The following is a 21,928-nucleotide window of genomic DNA, read 5'->3' on the forward strand; positions in this document are numbered from 1 at the left end:
AACCTGTGATGTTGCCATCATGGACTACACCAACGTATATAGTTTTGAATGTAATAACATGTACTTAATGATGGTGCTGCAGGATGTTTTGCCCAGGAAGTCAAATGAACATACAGGATATTTCATGTACTTAATGACAATGATGCAGGATGTTTTGTCTGGAAAGTCACATGAATATACAGGATATTTCTTTTCAGTGACAGTAATTTTAGTAAATGTTTTAATATTTTTAGGGAGGTGTAATGATTAAGCTCTTAGCAATAAACAGCCAAAATATTTTAATACTGTGTACGCTGTTCTCTGACAGTATTGTTAAAAGAGTGCCATATAAAGCTCAATTGCAAGTAAATATTCTTTTATTCTGATATTGATACAATCACAAGAACATCTTTCAATGTAACTGGTTTCAACCTCACAGTGATTATCTTCACACTTCACAAGAAAGGAGAACAATGTAAAGTTAGAATGCAGTCTGCCAACTCTTCAACTATACAACACAATAAATCCAAAACACTGTCACTCTTAACTGCACACACAATATATTGTTACACATAAGTTTTTTCATCATAAGAGGTCCTCTTCTTCTGGGGCCTTTCTATACTTCCCCAACACATCCCTATTTCCTCCCTGAGGAGACAACTAATAATTTTGAAAGCTAGGGATGGTTTTTCACTTTTAAATGTGTGTATTAGCAATGCTGGAATTTTGCCTCTTGCAGGTCAGTACTGGGTAGCCTTTTAATAGCTCCGTAATTTTATAATATGAGGCTTTGTACGATTATCAGTCAGCTGTTTTATTAGAACCAGTGTAAACCTGCCCATTATTCTCTTGGTTGTAACTGGTATGGATATGTTTGGGCTTTCTACCAGTATACTTGTGTCATCAGCAAACATAGCAATTTTTTAAGAGTCTGACATTGTACTGAATAAATCTCTATATATAAAAGGCAATGATCTGACTGACTGACTCATCGTCACCCACCCCAAACTGCTATGGGTAGAAATTTGAAATTTGGAGAAAGTGTGAAGCTTATACTCTAGGTGTCTTTTAAGAAAGCATTTTTCAAAATTCCATCACTAAGGGGGTGAAATACAGGATGAAGGTTTAAAAAAAAAAAAAAAAAAAACATGTTGCTGTTATGCCAATTTTGAAGGTAGACCTACCAAAACTGGTATTTGGTTTTTTGGTCAGAAGTAAAGAAATACGTTTCAGCATTTTTGGAAATTTAAACCTATGGGGGTGAAATAGTAGGTGAAAGCATTTTTAAAAAGTATATTATTATTAAAGAACTACTAAAGGCCTTTTAAAGCTACATTATCAACATTGGTATCTGACTTTTTGGTTACAAACTAAAAAAGTACGTGTTCCAGTGTTTCTGAAAATTGCACTCCTAAGCAGGAGAAATGGGGAATGAGAGTCTTTGTGAAAATATATTATGAAAGCATTTTTAAAGCTAAATTTATGAAATTTTAAATTTGGCTTCTCAATTAGAAATAAAAAATATGTTTCATTGTTTCTGGAAATGCAGTCCTTATGGTGCTGAAATGGGGTCAGTGACATTCACTGACTCATCATCACCCAGCCCAAACTGATAAGTATAAAAACTTGAAGTTTGAGAGAGGGTGTGGATCTTATACTGTAGGCATCATTTAAGAAGGGACAACCCAAAATTGTACTCCTCAGGGGGCAAAATAGGTGATGAAAGGCTTTTTGAAAGTGTCACAATTAAGGGAATTTTGAAGCTAAAACTATGAAAACTGGTATTTGGTTTCTCTATTCAGAACTAAAGAAATACTTGTTCCAGCATTTTTAGAAATTTAACCATATGGTGGTTGAAATAGTGGGTGAAAGCTTTTTTTAAAAAATATTACATTATTAAAGAACTACTAAAGGAGTTTTAAAGTATGTCTCTGAATGCTGGTATCTGACTTCTCAGTTACAAATAAAGAAGATATATGTTTCAGTGTTTTTGGAAAGTGAACCTCCAGGGGATGAAATAGGAGATGAGACTTTTTATGAAAATATTTTACTATGAAAACATTTTTAAAGTTAAATCTGTGAAAATTTAGATTTGGCTTCCCAGTTAGAAATAAAAAGATAGTGTTTCACTGTTTTTGGGAGTTCAATCCCTATGGGGGTGAAACGAAAATTTGTAAATGGCTCCACTGTTAGGAATCAAACATACATACATCACTGTTCGGGAAATTTCAACCCCTAAGGTGGTGAAATAGGGCATGAAATGTTTTATGAAAATATTTCATTGCAAAAGCATTTTAAAAGCTAAATCTTTGAGAATTGGTGATTGGTGTCTCAGTTAGAGATAAAAAATACATGTTTCAGTGTTTTTGGAAATTCAACCTTTAAGGGGGTGAAATCGGGTCCGACTGATTCACTGACTCATCATCACCCAGCCCCGACTTCTAAGGATAGAAAGTTGAAGTTTGGAGAGGGTCTTATGATGGTGGTCTGAAAAGTTCTCGTAATCAGCACAAGAGATCAGTGCTAGCACAAGTTGTTCACATAATATTCATTGGACTGTTGCCTGTAAACACATGCCACATCAGTGTTCTTGGAAGAGAGCTGTAGCGGTGATGTGGTTTGGATTTAAATTTGGTAGGGAGATCTTAGATGATGATCTGTGCAGTTGTTAGCCAAGATGTGTCACTACTCCAGAAATCATTGTAAAAGTGCACAAAATGGTCATGGAAGATCACCAACTGAAAGCGTGTGAAATTACTCACGCTTGACAGGTGTCATCTGAAAGGTTGTATCACATTTTAACTGAAGAATTAGAAATGAAAAAATTATCTGCAAGAAGGGCGCCGCAACTCTTGATGTGCCCGCACACATATGCCATCGCCATGGCAAAATTACATGAATTAAGGTATGAATTGTTGCCACACCCACCTTATTCACCTGATATGGCTCCATCAGACTTCCATCTTTTCCCAAAACAGAAAATTTTTCTTGGTGGACAAAGATTCACTTCAAACAAAGAATTGATAGCCTGAGTCGACAACTATTTTGCAGGCCTGGAGAAAACCCGTTTTCAAGATGGGATCAAGTCATTGGAACATCGTTGGACCAAGTGCATTAATCTAGAAGGACACGCTTTGAACCAAAGCTAACATAATCCCAACACTTAATGCTGCCTCTCCCAGTTCATTCCACTATCCAACCTTGATCCTCTCCCCCACCCCTGCCCCCTGGTCACCTTCCAGGAATTGCTTACCTCCAAACTGGCCTCTCCATCCTTCCCCAAGTCACGTACCAAAAACATCAATCTTTAGCAGAAGGTAGCCTTACACAGCCTCAAAACAAGTCCTCAGTACACCAATCTTCTTCCTATTCCCAAATATCAAGAAACCCATCAATCTGTGATACACTATTGTAGCTGGTTATAGAGTCTCCACTGAAAGAATTTCGACCCTCACTGATGTCACTTTCCTGTACACCAGCATCCCTCAGCCCACATTCTTGCTGCTATTGAACACTAACTCTCCCAATAACTCTGAGACTCCAGACCCACTATCTCATTCCTTATACACCTCACTAACTTTATCCTAACACACAACAACTTCTTCTTTGAAGAAAAGGTATACACAAAATCTACGACACAGCCAGGGGCACCCTCTGGCACCTTCCTGCACAAACTTGTTTATGCACCATCTAGAAGAAACCTTCGTAGCCTCCTAAAACCCCCAGCCCTTGGTATGGTTTATTCACAATATACATAAATGACCTTTTGGATGACATCGGAAGTTCACTGAGGCTTTTTGCGGATGATGCTGTGGTGTATCGAGAGGTTGTAACAATGGAAAATTGTACTGAAATGCAGGAGGATCTGCAGCGAATTGACGCATGGTGCAGGGAATGGCAATTGAATCTCAATGTAGACAAGTGTAATGTGCTGTGAATACACAGAAAGATAGATCCTTTATCATTTAGCTACAAAATAGCAGGTCAGCAACTGGAAGCAGTTAATACCATAAATTATCTGGGAGTACGCATTAGGAGTGATTTAAAATGGAATGATCATATAATGTTGATCGTCGGTAAAGCAGATGCCAGACTGAGATTCATTGGAAGAATCCTAAGGAAATGCAATCCGAAAACAAAGGAAGTAGGTTACAGTACGCTTGTTCGCCCACTGCTTGAATACTGCTCAGCAGTGTGGGATCCGAACCAGATAGGGTTGATAGAAGATATAGAGAAGATCCAACGGAGAGCAGCACGCTTCGTTACAGGATCATTTAGTAATCGCCAAAGCGTTACGGAGATGATAGATAAACTCCAGTGGAAGACTCTGCAGGAGAGACGCTCAGTAGCTCGGTACGGGCTTTTGTCAAAGTTTCGAGAACATACCTTCACCGAAGAGTCAAGCAGTATATTGCTCCCTCCTACGTATATCTCGCGAAGAGACCATGAGGATAAAATCAGAGAGATTAGAGCCCACACAGAGGCATACCGACAATCCTTCTTTCCACAAACAATACGAGACTGGAATAGAAGGGAGAACCGATAGAGGTACTCAAGGTACCCTCCGCCACACACCGTCAGGTGGCTTGCGGAGTATAGATGTATATGTAGATGTAGATGGTTAAGATTCATTAATGATATCTTCATGATCTGCACTCAAGGTCAACACACCCTCTCCTCAGTCCATCACGTCAAGATGTTCTCTATGATGGCTCCATCCATTCCTCTATCCACATTAATCCCACCAACTACCAACAGTACCTGCATTTTGACAGATTATCAGAGAGTTGTTCTGATTGATTATTTCCGAGAGTTGTTCTGATTGATTATTTCAAAGTTTCTTTGAAGCTGGAGTATTCTTCACATTCAGTGTGTTATTACATAAAATAGCTTAGGAAAGAGATTTAAAATATTATTTTACTTTGCAAAGTAAATATGTTTGTTTAATAAAAACTCTGGAAAAAATCCAGGAATTTTGTTGTTGTTTTAGTTTTCAATTAAGTTTTTGTAATTTTGACTGGTAAGAACTCCGGTAAGAACTGATACTCTAACAAAGAATTTTACTTTATCCAGCTACTGCACAATGATACTGCAGCAATGCAGCAATAAACCATAAACAAGGCGGGGGTGGGGGGCAATAAAGTAAAATTTATGTTGCAAAGGAAATACCTAATAACAAAACATAAGTGTCTGCCAACAGCAAAATGTGTCAAATGCTTTAGGATGAAGCCTATGCAATACTTCATGACAACAAACTTCTTCCGATTAGCATGACGTCAAAACATTTTACATTAGGTTCGTTTGAGCAGTTGCCAATGGGCTCATGCACATGTGCAGTTGAGTCACTTATGAGCAGTACTTGCTCCTGCTTATGGCTACTTTAAGTGTGGCTGTTAGCTGTATCAGCAAAAGCAACGAGCTGCTAGAAGCTACCACGAAAAAATTTTCTGGTGTGCCAAAGTTGCCAGCTTCATGCCTGCATAGAGCAGTCTGAGTTGTAGTGGGGAGGGGGATGGTCTTCATGTGAGCCATGTTTAGGTTTAGTGATTTTGCTGTTTCCTCTTCATTTACAGCTCTCACATAACACGAAAATTGAAAACAAAACAGATTTCTATGGCTGGTAGCTAGCAAGTGAATTAAAATACATTCACACAATTATGGAAGGCTAAAATATGTTATTAATTTCAGTTTTCTGATTTTATTTTATTTCCAGGTTTTGCCAGTCAAGCATTAATTGCCTTGCATAACAATGAAGATATTTTTGTTGATTTTCTAAAGACTTAATTTTTTTAAATTAATTTTTTCCACAGAGGGAGCAAATTTATTAGAAAAAAAGTGCTTTATTCCACACTATTGGCTAGTGTCAACTGTTTGCTGAATTACAAGTACCCATTTTGATCTTCTGGCACTTATGGCATTATGCCATAGTGGTACTCTAAGAAACTTTGCAGCCCGAAAACTGCATTCAAAAGCTTAATATCAGGTTGGGGCCTATTTCTTTGTGACTCTGGACATATGAATTTTCACTTTCTGCCGAAATATTCATTTTAATGTGGTTTATGTAATTCCGATGCTCTTAGAGTATGCTCTGATGTCCTGTTTCATTTATAACATAATGTAATATCTCTTAATGCTATATAGATGCGAACATGTGAGTTTTCTATGTCATCATAGCTGCTCATGCACAGTAACACCATTTTCTGGCACTCTCTGACAACCATTGAAATGAATTCTACCAAGTGATGGGAAAATATTGTAAATGGTGGTTCAAAATCATTACTTTCAAAGTAAATTTCATTTTATGCCAAATGAATTATGTTATATATGCAAATGTGCTTTGAATTTCTTAAATCATAGAGCATTTGATTCACATTTAAAGCTTAACAGTTTGAGGGCCAGCCACTTAGAAGAATTTCAAGCCAAGAAGACCAGACATTTATGTCATTATTTATAATTTTAGTGGCACATTTATGTGATGTATATTAAATTGTAACACACGCAAAGAAGACCGACACTATCTGTGAAAGATTAGCTTTTCTTGTAGCTATATCATGTATATTAATTTAAACCATTAACTTTTCCTATTTGTATGTTCGCACTATGGAACAGTGATGTTGCTATTGGCTGACTACATCATATGTAATATGCTCTAAAAATCTGCTATCATCAGCTGGTGAGATCACATTATATGAGCAATGATTGGCATACTAAAGCGCTTCACAATCTCGATTTCAGTGCTTCAGAAACTAACATATTGTGCTTGGTGGAATTCAAATACATACTTTTGTAATATGAAAATATGCATCGTATCATAATATGAAGATACACAGCATAATTGTTGCTGCACATCAAGATCTAAGAAAATGTATTTTTACCCGGGAAAAGGTGTATTTTCAACCAGGCAGAACTCAGGATTTTTTTTTTTCCTTGTCCACTTCTACACCTTGAAAATACAATTTTTATTGAATTAAGGTCTCAGACTCCTGCTTCTAGTTTTAACAACTGTTTCATATTAAAACACGGAAGATTTCACTTTATTTCTTATTTTATGCATTGATCTAAGGGAAAAAAAACTTAAATTTGATATTACATTGACACTTCAAATCAGTAAGTCTTACATATTACACTATCGCATCAGATATTTTGAAACCAAGCTCTTTTGTCTATATTTGAGTGAAATTTGATCCATGTATGAGAAACTGAGGATGCTCTGTAACTCAGTTTCATTATATCTCAGTTAAGTCATTGCTCCAGAGAACACCTAAGTTACAAATGATATTCTTTTATATTAGTACTGTGCATCATAAACAGTAACATATTTCTGAAAATGTGAGGGCCTCAGAGTCTGATGATGGGGCAAATTTTCTTGGTGGGTAATAAATCACAGTACCTGCCTAAGAAAGAATAAAGTGTTCAGGCTTTGCTGATCACTGACCTTGACAACTGCTGCAGCCATTTTATGTAAGGGTTCGGACCTTCTTTTGCACCTCTAAATGTTTCAAGTAGCACAGGAATCCCTGCCTCATTGCTGCTGTTGTCTTTCCCAGACAACAAAATAGTCAAGGAAATGTGTAGTCTTGTATTGTCATACAGAATCTGTGAAAGTAGCCATGACATATCCCACTTCTGCTGCAAACACTGCTGACTACAAACCAGCTATCCACCAGGATGAATGGTTACCATCAAACTCTGGCCAAGAGCAGAGTAGATCACTCTGTGGCACAGCATGCACCTGAGCATAATGTTTTTGAGTTCAATTGCTTCTTCACAAACCAGGCCATCAGGATCCTTCCCTCCACCATCAGCTTTCCTGAACTGCACAAATAGGAGCTATGCTTACAACACATTCTCCACTCTTGAAATTATCCCAGCCTCAACCTACAATAACCTGCTGCCCCATGCCCTCCATCCAATAATTTATTCCGCCTCTGCTCTATCATTTCCTCTCAAATCACACCGCCTCACCCTCACTGTGTGCCATTCTCTACCAGTGCTCCCAGTAGTCTCTTTTTCTGCTCCAACCCCCCCCCCCCCCCCCCACACACACACACAATCTCCTGATGCTGCACCTGGCAGGCTTCTACATCTACACATCTACATCTATACTCCGCAAGCCACCTGACGGTGTGTGGCTTGTCCTGCTTCCTTCTAGTCCCTGCACCCACTGTCCGAAAGCACTCTTCTCTCACCCTACCTGTATCCTGCTATTCCTTTCCATTCCCTACCCAACTTAGGATTGCTGCTTCCATTCAATTGAAACAGTTCCATTCTGGTCAGAGCAGCCAGAGATAGCGTCATGTGTGCATGAGGTGTGCCTGCTTGTGTGAATGTGTGTGTGTGTGTGTGTTTTCCTTTCTTTTCTGAAGAACGCTTTGGCCAAAAGCTCAGTGTGTAACAGTCTTTTTGTTGTGCCAGACTGCCAGTCTTTATGGTGAGTTGCCATTCCAACCTGAACTTTCCACTACCTTGTGCGTTATTTCCCCTTACAGCCCAAAAGCTTTCATGGAGCTCTTCTTCATCTTTTGTGTATATTTTTACAAAATATAGCTTTGCACAACAGTCCTTACTGACATCAAATTTCTAGTGAAAAATAATACTGTCCAGAATTTCTCCTTTTCTCCACCAACTCTTTCTTCCACTTTCCTTCCTGAACTTTACATTTCCTTCCAATGTTGTGGTTCTCATATTCGCTCTTCCTCCTGGATGTAAGAGGGACATTCAATAAGTAACGCAACACATTTTTTTCTCAGAAAATCTCAGTTAAAAAATGCAGACTTTGGTATGCAACAACAAACTGCTTCAGCCCCTACAGTTTCATGAAGTTCCAACGGGTTGCAGCCCTATATGTTCACTTCAAAATGGCATTTGTAACAGAGGTGTGTTCCAAGCAGAGCGCTCTCACTGACTTTCTTTTGGCAGGAAACCAGAGCATTGCAGGTATTCAGAGGCACTTGAAGAATGTGCATGGAGACCCAACAGTGAACAAAGCACAGTGTTGGGTGAGGTGTCTGTCATCATCAAAACAAGAATACACAAACCTGTCTGATCTCTACCATACTGGCTGGCCACACACAGCTGTGACTCCTTCAATGTTGGAATGTACAAACATTCTCATTCAAGGTGACTGATGGATCACAATCAAATACCTTGCTGCACAACTGGATATCTCTGTTGGTAGTGTTGACACACTCATCAAAAAAACTTCGCTGGACTGTTCTCCCTCATACACCCTGCAGCCCACATGTCACACCTTCCAACTTCCACCTGTTTCACCCAATGAAGGATGCACTCCATGGAAAGCAGTATGTGAATGTTAGGAAGGTTACTGATGCAGCAGGATGTTGGCTCTGACACTGACCAGTAGACTCATGCCACCCAGGCATACAGGCTCTCTCAGTAAGGTAGTGTAAGGCCAGCACTGAATGGAGATTACATTGAAAAATAGGGTTTCGTAGCCAAAAAAAGTAGGGAACAATACAGTGTATTGTGATGCTGAATAAAAGCAACTTCCTTTCAGAAAAATAATATGTCACATTACTTATTGGATGTCCCTCATATTATCACACTCACTTCTCATGCTGTTTATACAGTTTCTACTAGCTTCTGATGTGATGTCATCAAAAGTAGATTCCATGTTATGGATACCTATGGATACCCCATCACAGTCTCAGCTCAGTGCTCAGAAAACATGTTCTAGTGGTATTGTTTGTCTACAGTCTACAGTGATCTATGCGACAACATGTTGGCACAGTCCAGTAGACAAATGTTTATAGAGGGCATTGTGTCTGTCAGAAAGCAATAATATTTTGTAAAAAAAAAAAAAAAAAAAAAAAAAAAAAAAAAAAAAAAAAAAAAAAAAAACTTAATTCCAGGAAATGTCTTAATTTCTAGATTACATTTTCACCAGTCATGAAAGAAACCAGGCCAGTTAAATAAGACGCGATAATTGATTTCTTGCATAGAGAACTGCGAGTTTTCAGTTTGTCAGAACTACCAAGCACCATACAAAGATTTTCTAATCCACATCATATGCCCCAGGCTTGGAAATCCATCATAAAGCATTAAAGTTAGCATATCTTTCTTCAGAACAAGTTCTAAAAATTACTTAAGCTTTCAAACCTGTTCAAAGATCCAATATACATCAGCAAGCACAGCTGCACACTTGCACACACCTTAGACTCAGCACTTGTCAACATCTTCAAATGTGAGAAATCAGTATTTTCTGTGCAGCAGTGAAAGTCTACATAACACCAGTATTATATCTAAAAACAAAGATGATGTGACTTACCAAACGAAAGCACTGGCAGGTCGATAGACACACAAACAAACACAAACATACACACAAAATTCAAGCTTTCGCAACAAACTGTTGCCTCATCAGGAAAGAGGGAAGGAGAGGGAAAGATGAAAGGATGTGGGTTTTAAGGGAGAGGGTAAGGAGTCATTCCAATCCCGGGAGCGGAAAGACTTACCTTAGGGGGAAAAAAGGACGGGTATACACTAGCACACACACACACGTATCCATCCACACATATACAGACACAAGCAGACATATTTAAAGACCTCCTTTTTTCCCCCTAAGGTAAGTCTTTACACTCCCGGGATTGGAATGACTCCTTACCCTCTCCCTTAAAACCCACATCCTTTCGTCTTTCCCTCTCCTTCCCTCATTCCTGATGAGGCAACAGTTTGTTGCGAAAGCTTGAATTTTGTGTGTATGTTTGTGTTTGTTTGTGTGTCTATCGACCTGTCAGCGCTTTCATTTGGTAAGTCACATCATCTTTGTTTTTAGATATATTTTTCCCAAGTGGAATGTTTCCCTCTATTATATTAACACCAGTATTAGTCATACAGAGAGGACAAGACCTTGCTGATTTAGTTTCACTCTGCACTACCATGACTAAAAAGGATGTGACCCAGCCAGTCAACAATACTCTCCTCTAGAAACTGCCACATACTTCCTTCTTGTCCTTGGTACTTCCCTGATCACTAGCAACATGAATGTTCATTCTGCTTTATTTCTATGACTGTTGTCATAATCATGACCGCATCAACAGCATGTCATAGGAGGCTACCTAAATCATTGCATCGCCAATTGATATCAACTCTTTTGTATCACAGTGTTACCCTGAAGTGAATAAACTTCACAAAATTTTCATAGCATTCACCATACATTGGTATCCAAGATTCTTTCAAGTGGACCCTCATACAGTCCACACACAATTCAATTTAGAAAGCTATTACCAATTCCTAGGTCAACTGGTTTCACACAAGAAATACTTATTCACTTTTATAGCAATCAGGCTACTGCAATAAAAGGGATGTATTCTTTAATTGGAAGTAATCTGGTCTTGATTTTAGCAGATTAAAGCTGACAGGCTGAGAAGTCATTGCCTCCCAGAGAGGATGATAATTGTGACTTCCACATCATTGAGTTTTTCAGTATAATTAGATACAAGTTATTTACTATGAAGATTTTATTAATAAGCGAAAGTAAGTAGAAATGATCAAGCAGTGTGCTAGTATTAAAGGTACCTTTATCGTTCCAAAACCTTATACTGATAACATTAACTGTAACTTCAATGGCCCATGGTGCAGGAATAAGGGTAAATCCAGAATTAAGAAACATTAGATACTCCAACCTGGATATGGTTTGTCAAATCTCTATCTCAGTCATACAGATGACTCTGATGAAAGCTTGTGCAGTGTAATGTTGTGTCTGTGTTGGTATGGTGGAGTACTTAATGATGAGAAAAGAGGAACTGAAATCGACATAACGAACTTCTCTCAAAGAGCATTAAATGGACTGCCAAGATTTATTATTGCTACTCCCTGTCGCTCCATGTGACACTGCATGGAACTTTGAGTTTTAATCTATAACTTAGGTGGATAAAGTGGAACTTAGATTTAATGTTCTTCAATTTTACATTTTTGTGATTCTACTCCATAAATTCATAGCCCCTGTGAAAAACCCATAAGATCAATGCTAAAAATTCCCCGATTTTACATTGCTTCCTAGTAAGGTTTACCCCAATTCTAACTTCTTATTCAAAATCTTGCTTGACTTCATCCCATTTTCTTCCTATTGACATTTGATGTGACTGAATAAGTTATAAGTGGTACAACTGACAGACAGTTTGCACCAAGGGTGGTGCTGGAGTTAAGGTATTATTTTAGGCCATTCTGCAGAGGGGAGACATTAGAGAGCAAATGCTGACATAATTCACCATAGGCATTGGCAATGCAACTTGCAACAATTATCTTCACCACACTGCTATGGTTGCGGCAGCAATGGAAAAAAAGGAAAGTTAACGGAAGTGTTGAAAGTGTTCGGGACTTAACAAATACATGATGAAGGAACACAATCTTTTCCTGTGCCACTTATAGCTCAGTCTCATTTATTTGCATATATTTCTGATGTACTGTATTCAATAACAATATCACCTTTTAAATTCCAACACTGAGTCTCAAAGAATATGCTCAGTCAGAGTCAAGGAAACATCAGCCATTTCCAGCTAGTCAGCTCTTATTGGCTGGCGACTTGTTACATCATCCAACAGCCAGTGCAGCCATCACTATGCACTAACAAACATAAAATGAGCTTGCTTGCTGGATGTATAGAGAGGGGGGAGTGATCCTTCAATGACGGGAGTCTATGTAGAAGTGAAAGCATTTTCTGAAGTGCTGAAAATTTACTTTTCATGCAGATCTACATCTACATCTACATTTATACTCCGCAAGCCACCCAACGGTGTGTGGCGGAGGGCACTTTACGTGCCACTGTCATTACATCCCACATGTTATATTCCAATGCCTTACAAAATACAACATAGTTTTCAGTTTAATGTGCCATGTTAATTAATTTTTGCTTTCTGCTGTGTGAGCACAAAGGAATTTCTCAAAAATAAGTGTTTTGACATATAATTTGTGGTCATACATTGTACCCAAATACCAATTTCAATTGATGAGGAACTTTTACTTGCTATTACACATTTGTGTTTCTTAAGAACTGTGAGTTTTTAAAAAACAAATGAAATTCATTACCACAAATTAAGGCATAAACATCTTATTGCACATTTAATTTCCTTCACTTATACAAATTTTATACAGTGTATTGAAGAGGATTATGATTTTTTATTATACATGCCAACTGCATGTTTTTGTTCCTATTTCAACGGTTTTAACATTTTTCTCAGATCTCCATTTTCCTTAGTTTTGTGTTTCTTAACTCTGGACTGCAAGAAAATGTAAAACAAGGGTTTCACTGTACACTACTGATCAGAAACTTTATGCTACCACTATTCTCCCTGGAGTCCAAACACTGGTAAATAAAATGTAAGCCACAGCAGGACTTGAATAAGCTGCATTTTGTTTGAGCACTGTCAGAGTAACATTTCTTAATGACCTTGGATCAAGAGCCAAATTAGTTGAAGTAGTTGTCAGCATTCTATTGCAAAATTATGCATTATGGAGTGACAAACAAAACTAAATATCAATACTTATCTGCAGTAAATAGGTAAAATAGAGAATGGCCTGATAAACATTAATCTGGACAGAGATCAACATTCTGCTCACATGGATAAAAGTTTTATAGTGAACTTCACTGAAGGAAGAAGACTTTTACATACACAACTCATACAACAAAAAATAAGTAGCAAGAAATAAAGGGGGAAAATGTGATGGTGAGCAATAGAAAGCATACCAGTGTCACGAGGTGAGCTTGGAGCTGGAGATACAGAGGCTGGTGAAATAGGCTGTGTAGGGGCAATAGAGGCAGCACCAGAGGTTGGCGACCCCTCTTCGGGCACTGCAGGAGGTGGCAGAGTAGGGACTGCTGCAGGCTCAGGCGTCCGACTGATGGACACCCCACTGATGAAGAGCGTCGGGGAGCGGGGAATGCCCGTTTCACTCTCGTACTCATTGCTGGAGTCTGTCTCCAGAGGGCCTCGTGCACGGTCTGTTCCAGATGTAGTGCTCTGGACCCCACCAGAGCCACCACCGCCAGCCCCTGGGGAACGGCATATGCGTATTCGCAGTGAACGTGCCTGGGACGGTGCTCTCAGTTGTGCGTTACTGACAGTCACACTTGTGGCAGCAGGAGCTGGACTTGTACTGTCAACAGAGAAAAAGAAATATATGTTGTGGCATCTGCAAACCTCACTTTTATTAATAAAACATTAAAATATTGTAACTATAAATGTTTTTACACACAGCATATTTGTATGTTCCAATAGATGCTTGCTGAAAGAGGGCGAATCACTAGATACCAACAAAATAAATTGTGTGACAGTATGAGACAAGTAGGTGATTATTAAAAACAAAACAGATCTCATTATCTCCCTACACACACACACACACACACACACACACACACACACACACACACACACACACACACACACACACAAAAGCACGCACGCATGCGCTTTCAAGAAGAACCATAAATACACAGTTTTAAGCCTCATGGTAATAAAGGTGTGTCTATGCTTGGAATTATTTATTTGTAGGAATGCCTACGATGAAATAACAAATACTGAGTACAGAACAATAAACATAAGGGCATATAAAAAAATTTCGCTATTTTGAGTAGCAACAGTGGCATCATAAAATACAATCACTGACAGGATATAAGAAAAACTGAGCTCCAGACAAGCAAATAAACTAGATGTTGGACACAGTAGCTGAGCTTTTGCACTTGCGTTCTTCTTCGTACCATTCATGCATACAATTAAATCCTCTTAACAATGTATCTTGTTTGTATGCACTTATGTTACTAACTGCTTCCATCATACAGTACTTAAAGTTTTAAACAAATTGTTATTTTTCAGATAAACAATGCATTTTATGGAAAAGGAATACACCACAACCAGTCACAGAAATATCTGTGGAAATAAAAGATAGTACATCTCAATTATTTGCAGACTGTGTGTTCTTCTCAATGAAGAACACATGCAGATTCTTGAATGGAAGCAGAAGTTGAAGTTGATTATAACAGACAAAATTCACATTAACATTTAGGTATTTATGATATCTGTGGACTATAATTTTGACATTTTAGTATGATGTGAAACATGTTAATAGTTTCATCAATAGGATAAATTTCCTTTATGAAAATATGGTTACATGCTGGCCATTTATGTAGTTAGATATTTAGTTTAATCTTCATCTACAACAAAATTTAATAAATTTAACCCAACCACACATATGTATTATCTACACAGAAATTCATCTGTGAATTAGATAGAGTGCCAAGCAGAAATGATTTCAAATTTCTTTTTGTCTACCACCACCTTTCATTCACAATGATCAAATACCTTTTGGCTTATCCTTTCTGTGCTACTGTTAAACAAAATAAATTGGTCTTACACAATCGATAGTAACAATAAAATAATTGATAAATGCTTTTCCATTTTCCTAACAGAGATTAAGTGCATAGCAGAAAAGATCTCTCCCTCTGTAACCAACAGGTAGTATACTAATATTACATATAAGCAGCATCATACCATCATTTGGTGCATTCTACAATGTAACGAACTCAGGATACTACCACTCATCCTGAAAAGTAGGTCTCATGAATGTGGCTGGGACAAGGAAAATTATGTAAATATGAGAAAACTGTACAGATCAACAGTAAGAATGATAATAGCAGTACAAATGATGAGTTTATTTTAAATCCTGGAAATAAATGTAAAACAGCCTGAAACGTCATTAAAAGGGAAATTAATAATATCAATAAAGAAATCTGTATTGCTATTGACTGTGATATGCTCAAAAATATTTTGTAAATAGTGCCAGTACCACCTCCCCACTAAATAGGGACGCAGAAGCCCTGCTTGCATACAAAACAAACAAATGAGAACTTTTTTGGATCCTAATCAATTTAAGTGACATTCACAAGAAGAGGCCATTTCTCTCTAGATGAAGGTATAATCCAGGAACATCTCAAGCTCACAATTACATTAACTATAGCCTAGCAAAATTAGTCTGATAAACTTCTTAAGCTCACAATTACATTAACTATCACCTAGGAAAATTATCCTGATAAAAGGTCATGCCAGTAAATATGCACAACCTGGAAATAATTTTAATTGACATTAATAACATTAGGAAAAGGACAGATAGCTACTCACTGTAAAGATGACCTGTTGAGTTGCAGACAGCCACAATGGAAAGACTGTAGCATATTATAGCTTTCAGCCATAGTCTTCTTCAGCAAAGAAAAAACACACACATATTCACACAAGCAAGCACACCTCATACACATATGGCCGCTACCACTGGCAAATCTGACAGGACAAACCATGAAATTTTTGGACCTTTTTCAATTTTTTGCTTAACAATATATCCTACAGAAAATTTGCTAAACATCAAATTGAAAGAGCATCGAAATTTTGGATAGAATGACCAATGTAGGATTTAAAATTGTTTCAGTCATTTAGCCACAATCAATCATCAAAGATCAGCAATTTTTACCAACTTAATGGAAAAATAAGTTATGTTCATGTTCCAACACCTGTGGCTCCTAAACTGCTACTACAAATGAAAAGTGTGATTTATGAAAGTTGTAAAGCATCAAATTCTGCCTAAACAGAGCTCCTAAATTTTAAAATTCACTCATTTCTTTGCAAAGATACAAATAAAAATGTGAAACTATTTGTAGGGCTAAATTCATACTAAGACGTTTTTGGTGAAGTCAAATTACTGTTGAACCCCAAATCATCCACATTCATCCAAATATTCAAACAGCACTGATATGGAGAAATTCAGTTAGTGGTTTTATTCTCATGATCTATTCCCTCAAAGAACATTCGTCATGTGCATTAACACAAGAGTGTTGAGGGATGGTGTTATTTACTGCCAAGGAGTTTATGAGGAAAGGGAAAAAGCATAGAAAATATTCAAGGGAAAAACACTTTACGAAAGTGCGGTTCCTGTGGAAGAACTGAGTAGTGCCTCTATGAGACAGGGAGGCAACATCTTCATAGTGAAGAAAGATAACGACTTTTTGGTCCTGCTGACTGACCACATAGCTGATATTAGTGATCAGGAAGAACTTGTCACCAACATCTTTGTTACGAAACATAGAAAGGGCAACCAAGACACATTCATTTACACCCACAACAGTTCTAAGCTCTTTGAAGAACCCAAAAAAACATGTTATTTCTTCTCATGTTCAGTGGCTCTGATATTTTTTGAGAGGGAAAAGTTAAATTTAGAAACACATTTCAAATGAACAGGAACCTCCAACATGTTGCCTTAAGAGTTCAAGGATTCCAAAGTCACTCCTCGATAAGGTTGTTGAGATACGAATGGAGTGCACAGATGGCAGCTGCAAACCTTTGAATGAAATTCGTCTGCAACTATTCCCGAGAACTCTATCAGGTTAAAATTACCTCAGCTGTTTCATTAAAAGAATTCATATGATTTTGTTGTTGTTGTTGTTGTGGTCTTCAGTCCTGAGACTGGTTTGATGTAGCTCTCCATGCTACTATATCCTGTGCAAGCTTCTTCATCTCCCAGTACCTACTGCAACCTACATCCTTCTGAATCTGTTTAGTGTATTCATCTCTTGGCCTCCCTCTACGATTTTTACCCTCCACGCTGCCCTCCAATACTAAATTGGTGATCCCTTGATGCCTCAGAACATGTCCTACCAACCAATCCCTTCTTCTAGTCAAGTTGTGCCACAAACTTCTCTTCTCCCCAATCCTATTCAATACATCCTCATTAGTTATATGATCTACCCACCTAATCTTCAGCATTCTTCTGTAGCACCATATTTCGAAAGATTCTATTCTCTTCTTGTCCAAACTAGTTATCGTCCACGTTTCACTTCTATACATGGCTACGCTCCATACAAATACTTTCAGAAATGACTTCCTGACACTTAAATCTATACTCTATGTTAACAAATTTCTCTTCTTCATAAACGCTTTCCTTGCCATTTTCAGCCTACATTTTATATCCTCTACCCCAAGGCTCTGTTCTTGGGCCTTTCCTGTAAATTGTAGATATTAATGGGTTTTTGAGTTATATAGCATGTAAGAATATACTATATGCTGACGATAAGAGACTAATAACCATAGGTAAGACTTTACAAAGTGAACTTGTTGTGACTCGCCGATCTCTCAAAGTGCCGCCGCGCATCCTCTACATGCGGCACTGTCTGCCAGCCATGCAGCAGCAGCGCCACCTAAGCGGCCGGCCAGCCAGCCAGTGGCCTCTAGAATCAGACTCAGTTATGATTTGACTGTTAAAGTGACACACATCTTACTCTGCTTACTTGATCACACATTTTACTCTGCTTACTTGATCTGCGACTTTCATGTATTGCGTCGTCCTTGAAATATATTTGTTCAACTTGAAGTTATAACAATTGGTGACAAGGTAGTGAATTTTTCTTTTTCATCGTTGACCCACGTGTTTCCATGGCTACTTTAGAGCAACTATTGCAAGGTCTCGTAGAACAACAAATGCTTCTCACAAATGCAATTTGTGATTTCGTCATGGCATCAAATGTGGGGCGTCTCTCATCGTTGTCTCTACCTCCTTTTCCTCCTTACGACGAGACAGCGGAAGACTGGTCTGATTACGAAAAACGCCTTCGACAGCACTTCTTGGCATTTCATGTCGCGAATGACCAAACATGTAAGTCTCTGTTCCTTTCATGGATTTCACCTCAAATGTATCGATTGTTGTCGCAATTGGCTCCTTTGTAAGATCGGCGAGTCACAACAGAACTAGCTGTGCATAAATCAGACAAAAACAGAAAAAATAATTTTTAATCTAAAGATAATTAAAAATGAAAATAAAACATTAAAACTACTTGAACTGTTCACTGCTCAAAACGTCTCTTGGGAAGTAAACATTAATTAATTATCTATGCAGCAAACTAGCTTGTCTAATCTTTTTATTGTATAATTTAAGAAACAGTGTGGGCAAACAGTTGTTATCCCACTCATATTTTGCTTTCTTCTCTTGCCATCCACAGTAAGGAAGGTACAAAATCCCAGAAGGATTCACTTGCTTGATCTTTTGTCCTCAAGACATGCTATAATGCATAAGAACTACAAATTTTTCAATAAGTTACCATACTCGGCTCATACAATACCATTAAATATTATTGCCACTGGACAGCTAATCATGACACTTTTTCAATGACAGGCAAAATGTCCAGTGGATACCTCTTATATGGCTTTAATGCAGAGGTTTCCATTGCCTTTTGCATCGTCATGCCACTGATCATTGCTAAATCTTCTGCCTTTAGGAGCAGTTTCCCACCCCAAGGGCAAGAATTGCCATCATCCTCTTTCGGCTCCTCCACCATCTTTGACGAGGCTGTTGGCTAAATGAGGGTTACTGCTCATGCCAGAAGTCTTTGACCACCACTGATGATGACTTTTATTCAAAATTTAAGGGGTGGAGAGGTTCAGACCCAGAACAAAGGATTTTTTCATTACTAATAAAATACGGAGTCCCTAGATCACGGGTGCATTAACAATCTGGAATTTAAATCCTAACTTATGCAGACTGCCATATGCCTATCTTAGTGCCTGAACCTCTTGGTCAGTTGTACTAAATGACTCAATTATCTACATTACTTATACAAAGTGTTTCTAAATTTCACTTTTAATCTTCAAGAACGCGTAGATGGCAAATGTAGATAATGACCTGATTAGGAATTTACATATGGAATGCATACAGATGAATAATGCTACAGAAGAACAACCCAATTTCTTCAACTCTCCTGCAGCTGATGGCTGACAGTAGTAATTTATCGTCACCACAGTAATTTTATCATTGGTACCAAATTAACCAAAGTTATAACAGAGTCCAGTACGAATGTACACACAAAACATATGTATTCATGTGTAGTATCAGCTACTCATTCACTTTCTTCCACTAGTATTTCATATTCTGTTCCATTATTACAACAGCAGTTAGCATTAAGCATTTTTATCATATTAGTTGCTTGGTTTCAAATGTAATGATTATCAAAGACATAGTAAAATGCTGAAGCACATACATGCTATCTCCTTGGAAATACATTTCCATTCAAATCATTAAGAAGCACTCGCTATATGACTTAGGAGTTTAAAAGGGTAATTTGGAAACGTCCTATATATAGACTGACATAAAAGTTTTCTGTCATAGCACATCATAATGTAAAAAACTATATTGGAGAAACTAGTATTTCGGCCACTGTAATTGTGGCTGAAACTTTGGGTTCTCCTATATAGTTTTTTTTAAGTTATGACATGGTATGATACTCAGAAAACTTTTATGTCAACTGACTCTGGCCGCAGAAGTCTTTGCAGCTATATCCCATATATCCTTCTTCACACTTCCCAACTTTTTGCTCTTAAATTCTCACTGTTTTTTTTCCTCAAAAGGAAGATTATTGTTTGCATTTGGCTGCTCTGTTCAGGTTGACCCTACTATGTAATGTGTGTTCTTTCTGCACACTTATACAGAGCAGCACTGCAATATATATGGAAGTCAGCACAATGTATACAGCATATTATAATACCAAAATAAATCTAAAAATCATGCACCACATTATATATAACAAAAATGTACTGGGTGTAGCTTGTTATTGGTGAAAGCAAAATTATAATCCATCGACTTTTCCAGTGCACTCAGTATCCACACCTGACCGATAGAAAACTCTCATGTTACAAAATAATGCAAGTAGTAAAAAGGAGAATTTTAGGATAATATTGGAGCTATATTACCAGTACGACTTCATAAGATCGCATGTTCTACGACCATGTTCGTCAGGTGCCACTATGGTAATGTTTTGATATATCATTATTGGACTAGGCATTGTAGCACAAAAACCTGAGAAGAAAAGGACATGTCTTGGACAGATTTTTTAATGCACTGTATCAGTGAAACTGCATATTTGCTCAATATGCAAGTATAAATATGAAACTACCAAATATGGCACTATAGCTTCAGAAATTGTGGAATCGAGATTGTGCTGCATGATGTGCTTTAGTTACACAATCTGAGCACATGACATATGATCCAATTAGCCAAATACAGTGAGCACAGCAGACATGATGCACTCAGCCAATTCAAACATGACTATCCCATCGTGTGCACACAAGTTAATATACATACGGTATAGAAGTTAAGTAGAGCTGTGGCTTCATATACCATTTTGGTTGTCACAAATACTGGCTTCTTTTTTTCCCCTCAGAGATGTTGTTAGGCTGTGGTGTAAGAGGACATCTTAAATTGTTGCAAGTGAAGCAACGACATCCCTATTCTTGTTTGCAAGAAATATTTGCTGTTTTATTCCAAATATGACGTGGTTTCCACATCACAATTTCTGAGAGTGTGTTTCAGCTCTGACATAACAACAGAACTTAATCCTAGAAAAGTAAAGGGAGGAAAATGTTAATTGTTACCAAACCATCATAAATTTTACTACTCCATATATTATACAAAGAAAGTCATAATTTGTAGTTTATGCACAAGTTAATTACAATTATAAGGTCTCCAGTGCTGCATCACATACAAAATAAGTACAGAATGTTCTGTTTTACACTCTGTACTGACAACTGTACTGCTCAAAATTTTGGCAGGAACTGCGAATTGGTAGCAACTTTAGGATTCATAAACTTTACGAGGGTTTGCTAACCTAGGGTTAATTGACAGAATGAAGCAGTGAGATTTATATTCTTCATTTAATAAATATTTAGCTGCTGTTCTATGAATAGGTTGCAATTTCCATGTATGTGGTTAGGCTGTTTTTGGCAGTTTTTTTTTTATTTATCTTGCAATTTCTGAGGGTATGGTTAGGCTGGGACACAAGAGCACAGCTTAATTTGCTAGAAAAAAATCTGGTTGTGGTGGCAGATTGACCTGTAGTATAGCCAGAGATCTAGATTGGAAGGCAACAGTTTGGTTGTGAGTTGGTGGAGTCAATGAATACGAAAGC

The 21,928-nt window shown here is 37.7% G+C and overlaps 1 protein-coding gene across 3 annotated transcripts in view; it reads right to left on the bottom strand.

Annotated features, from left to right (window-relative positions):
* Positions 1-21,928, bottom strand: part of LOC124619745 (ankyrin repeat and IBR domain-containing protein 1-like) — a 527,110-nt gene that overhangs the window by 7,591 nt on the left and 497,591 nt on the right. For all 3 annotated transcript variants that reach the window (XM_047146322.1, XM_047146321.1, XM_047146323.1), the window contains one exon: positions 13,682-14,091. In XM_047146322.1, coding sequence (XP_047002278.1) covers positions 13,682-14,091 — 410 coding nt within the window. The remainder of the gene's footprint in view (positions 1-13,681; positions 14,092-21,928) is intronic.

This window comes from Schistocerca americana, chromosome 6, assembly GCF_021461395.2.
Source record: "Schistocerca americana isolate TAMUIC-IGC-003095 chromosome 6, iqSchAmer2.1, whole genome shotgun sequence".
NCBI classification, from domain to species: Eukaryota; Metazoa; Arthropoda; class Insecta; order Orthoptera; family Acrididae; genus Schistocerca; species Schistocerca americana.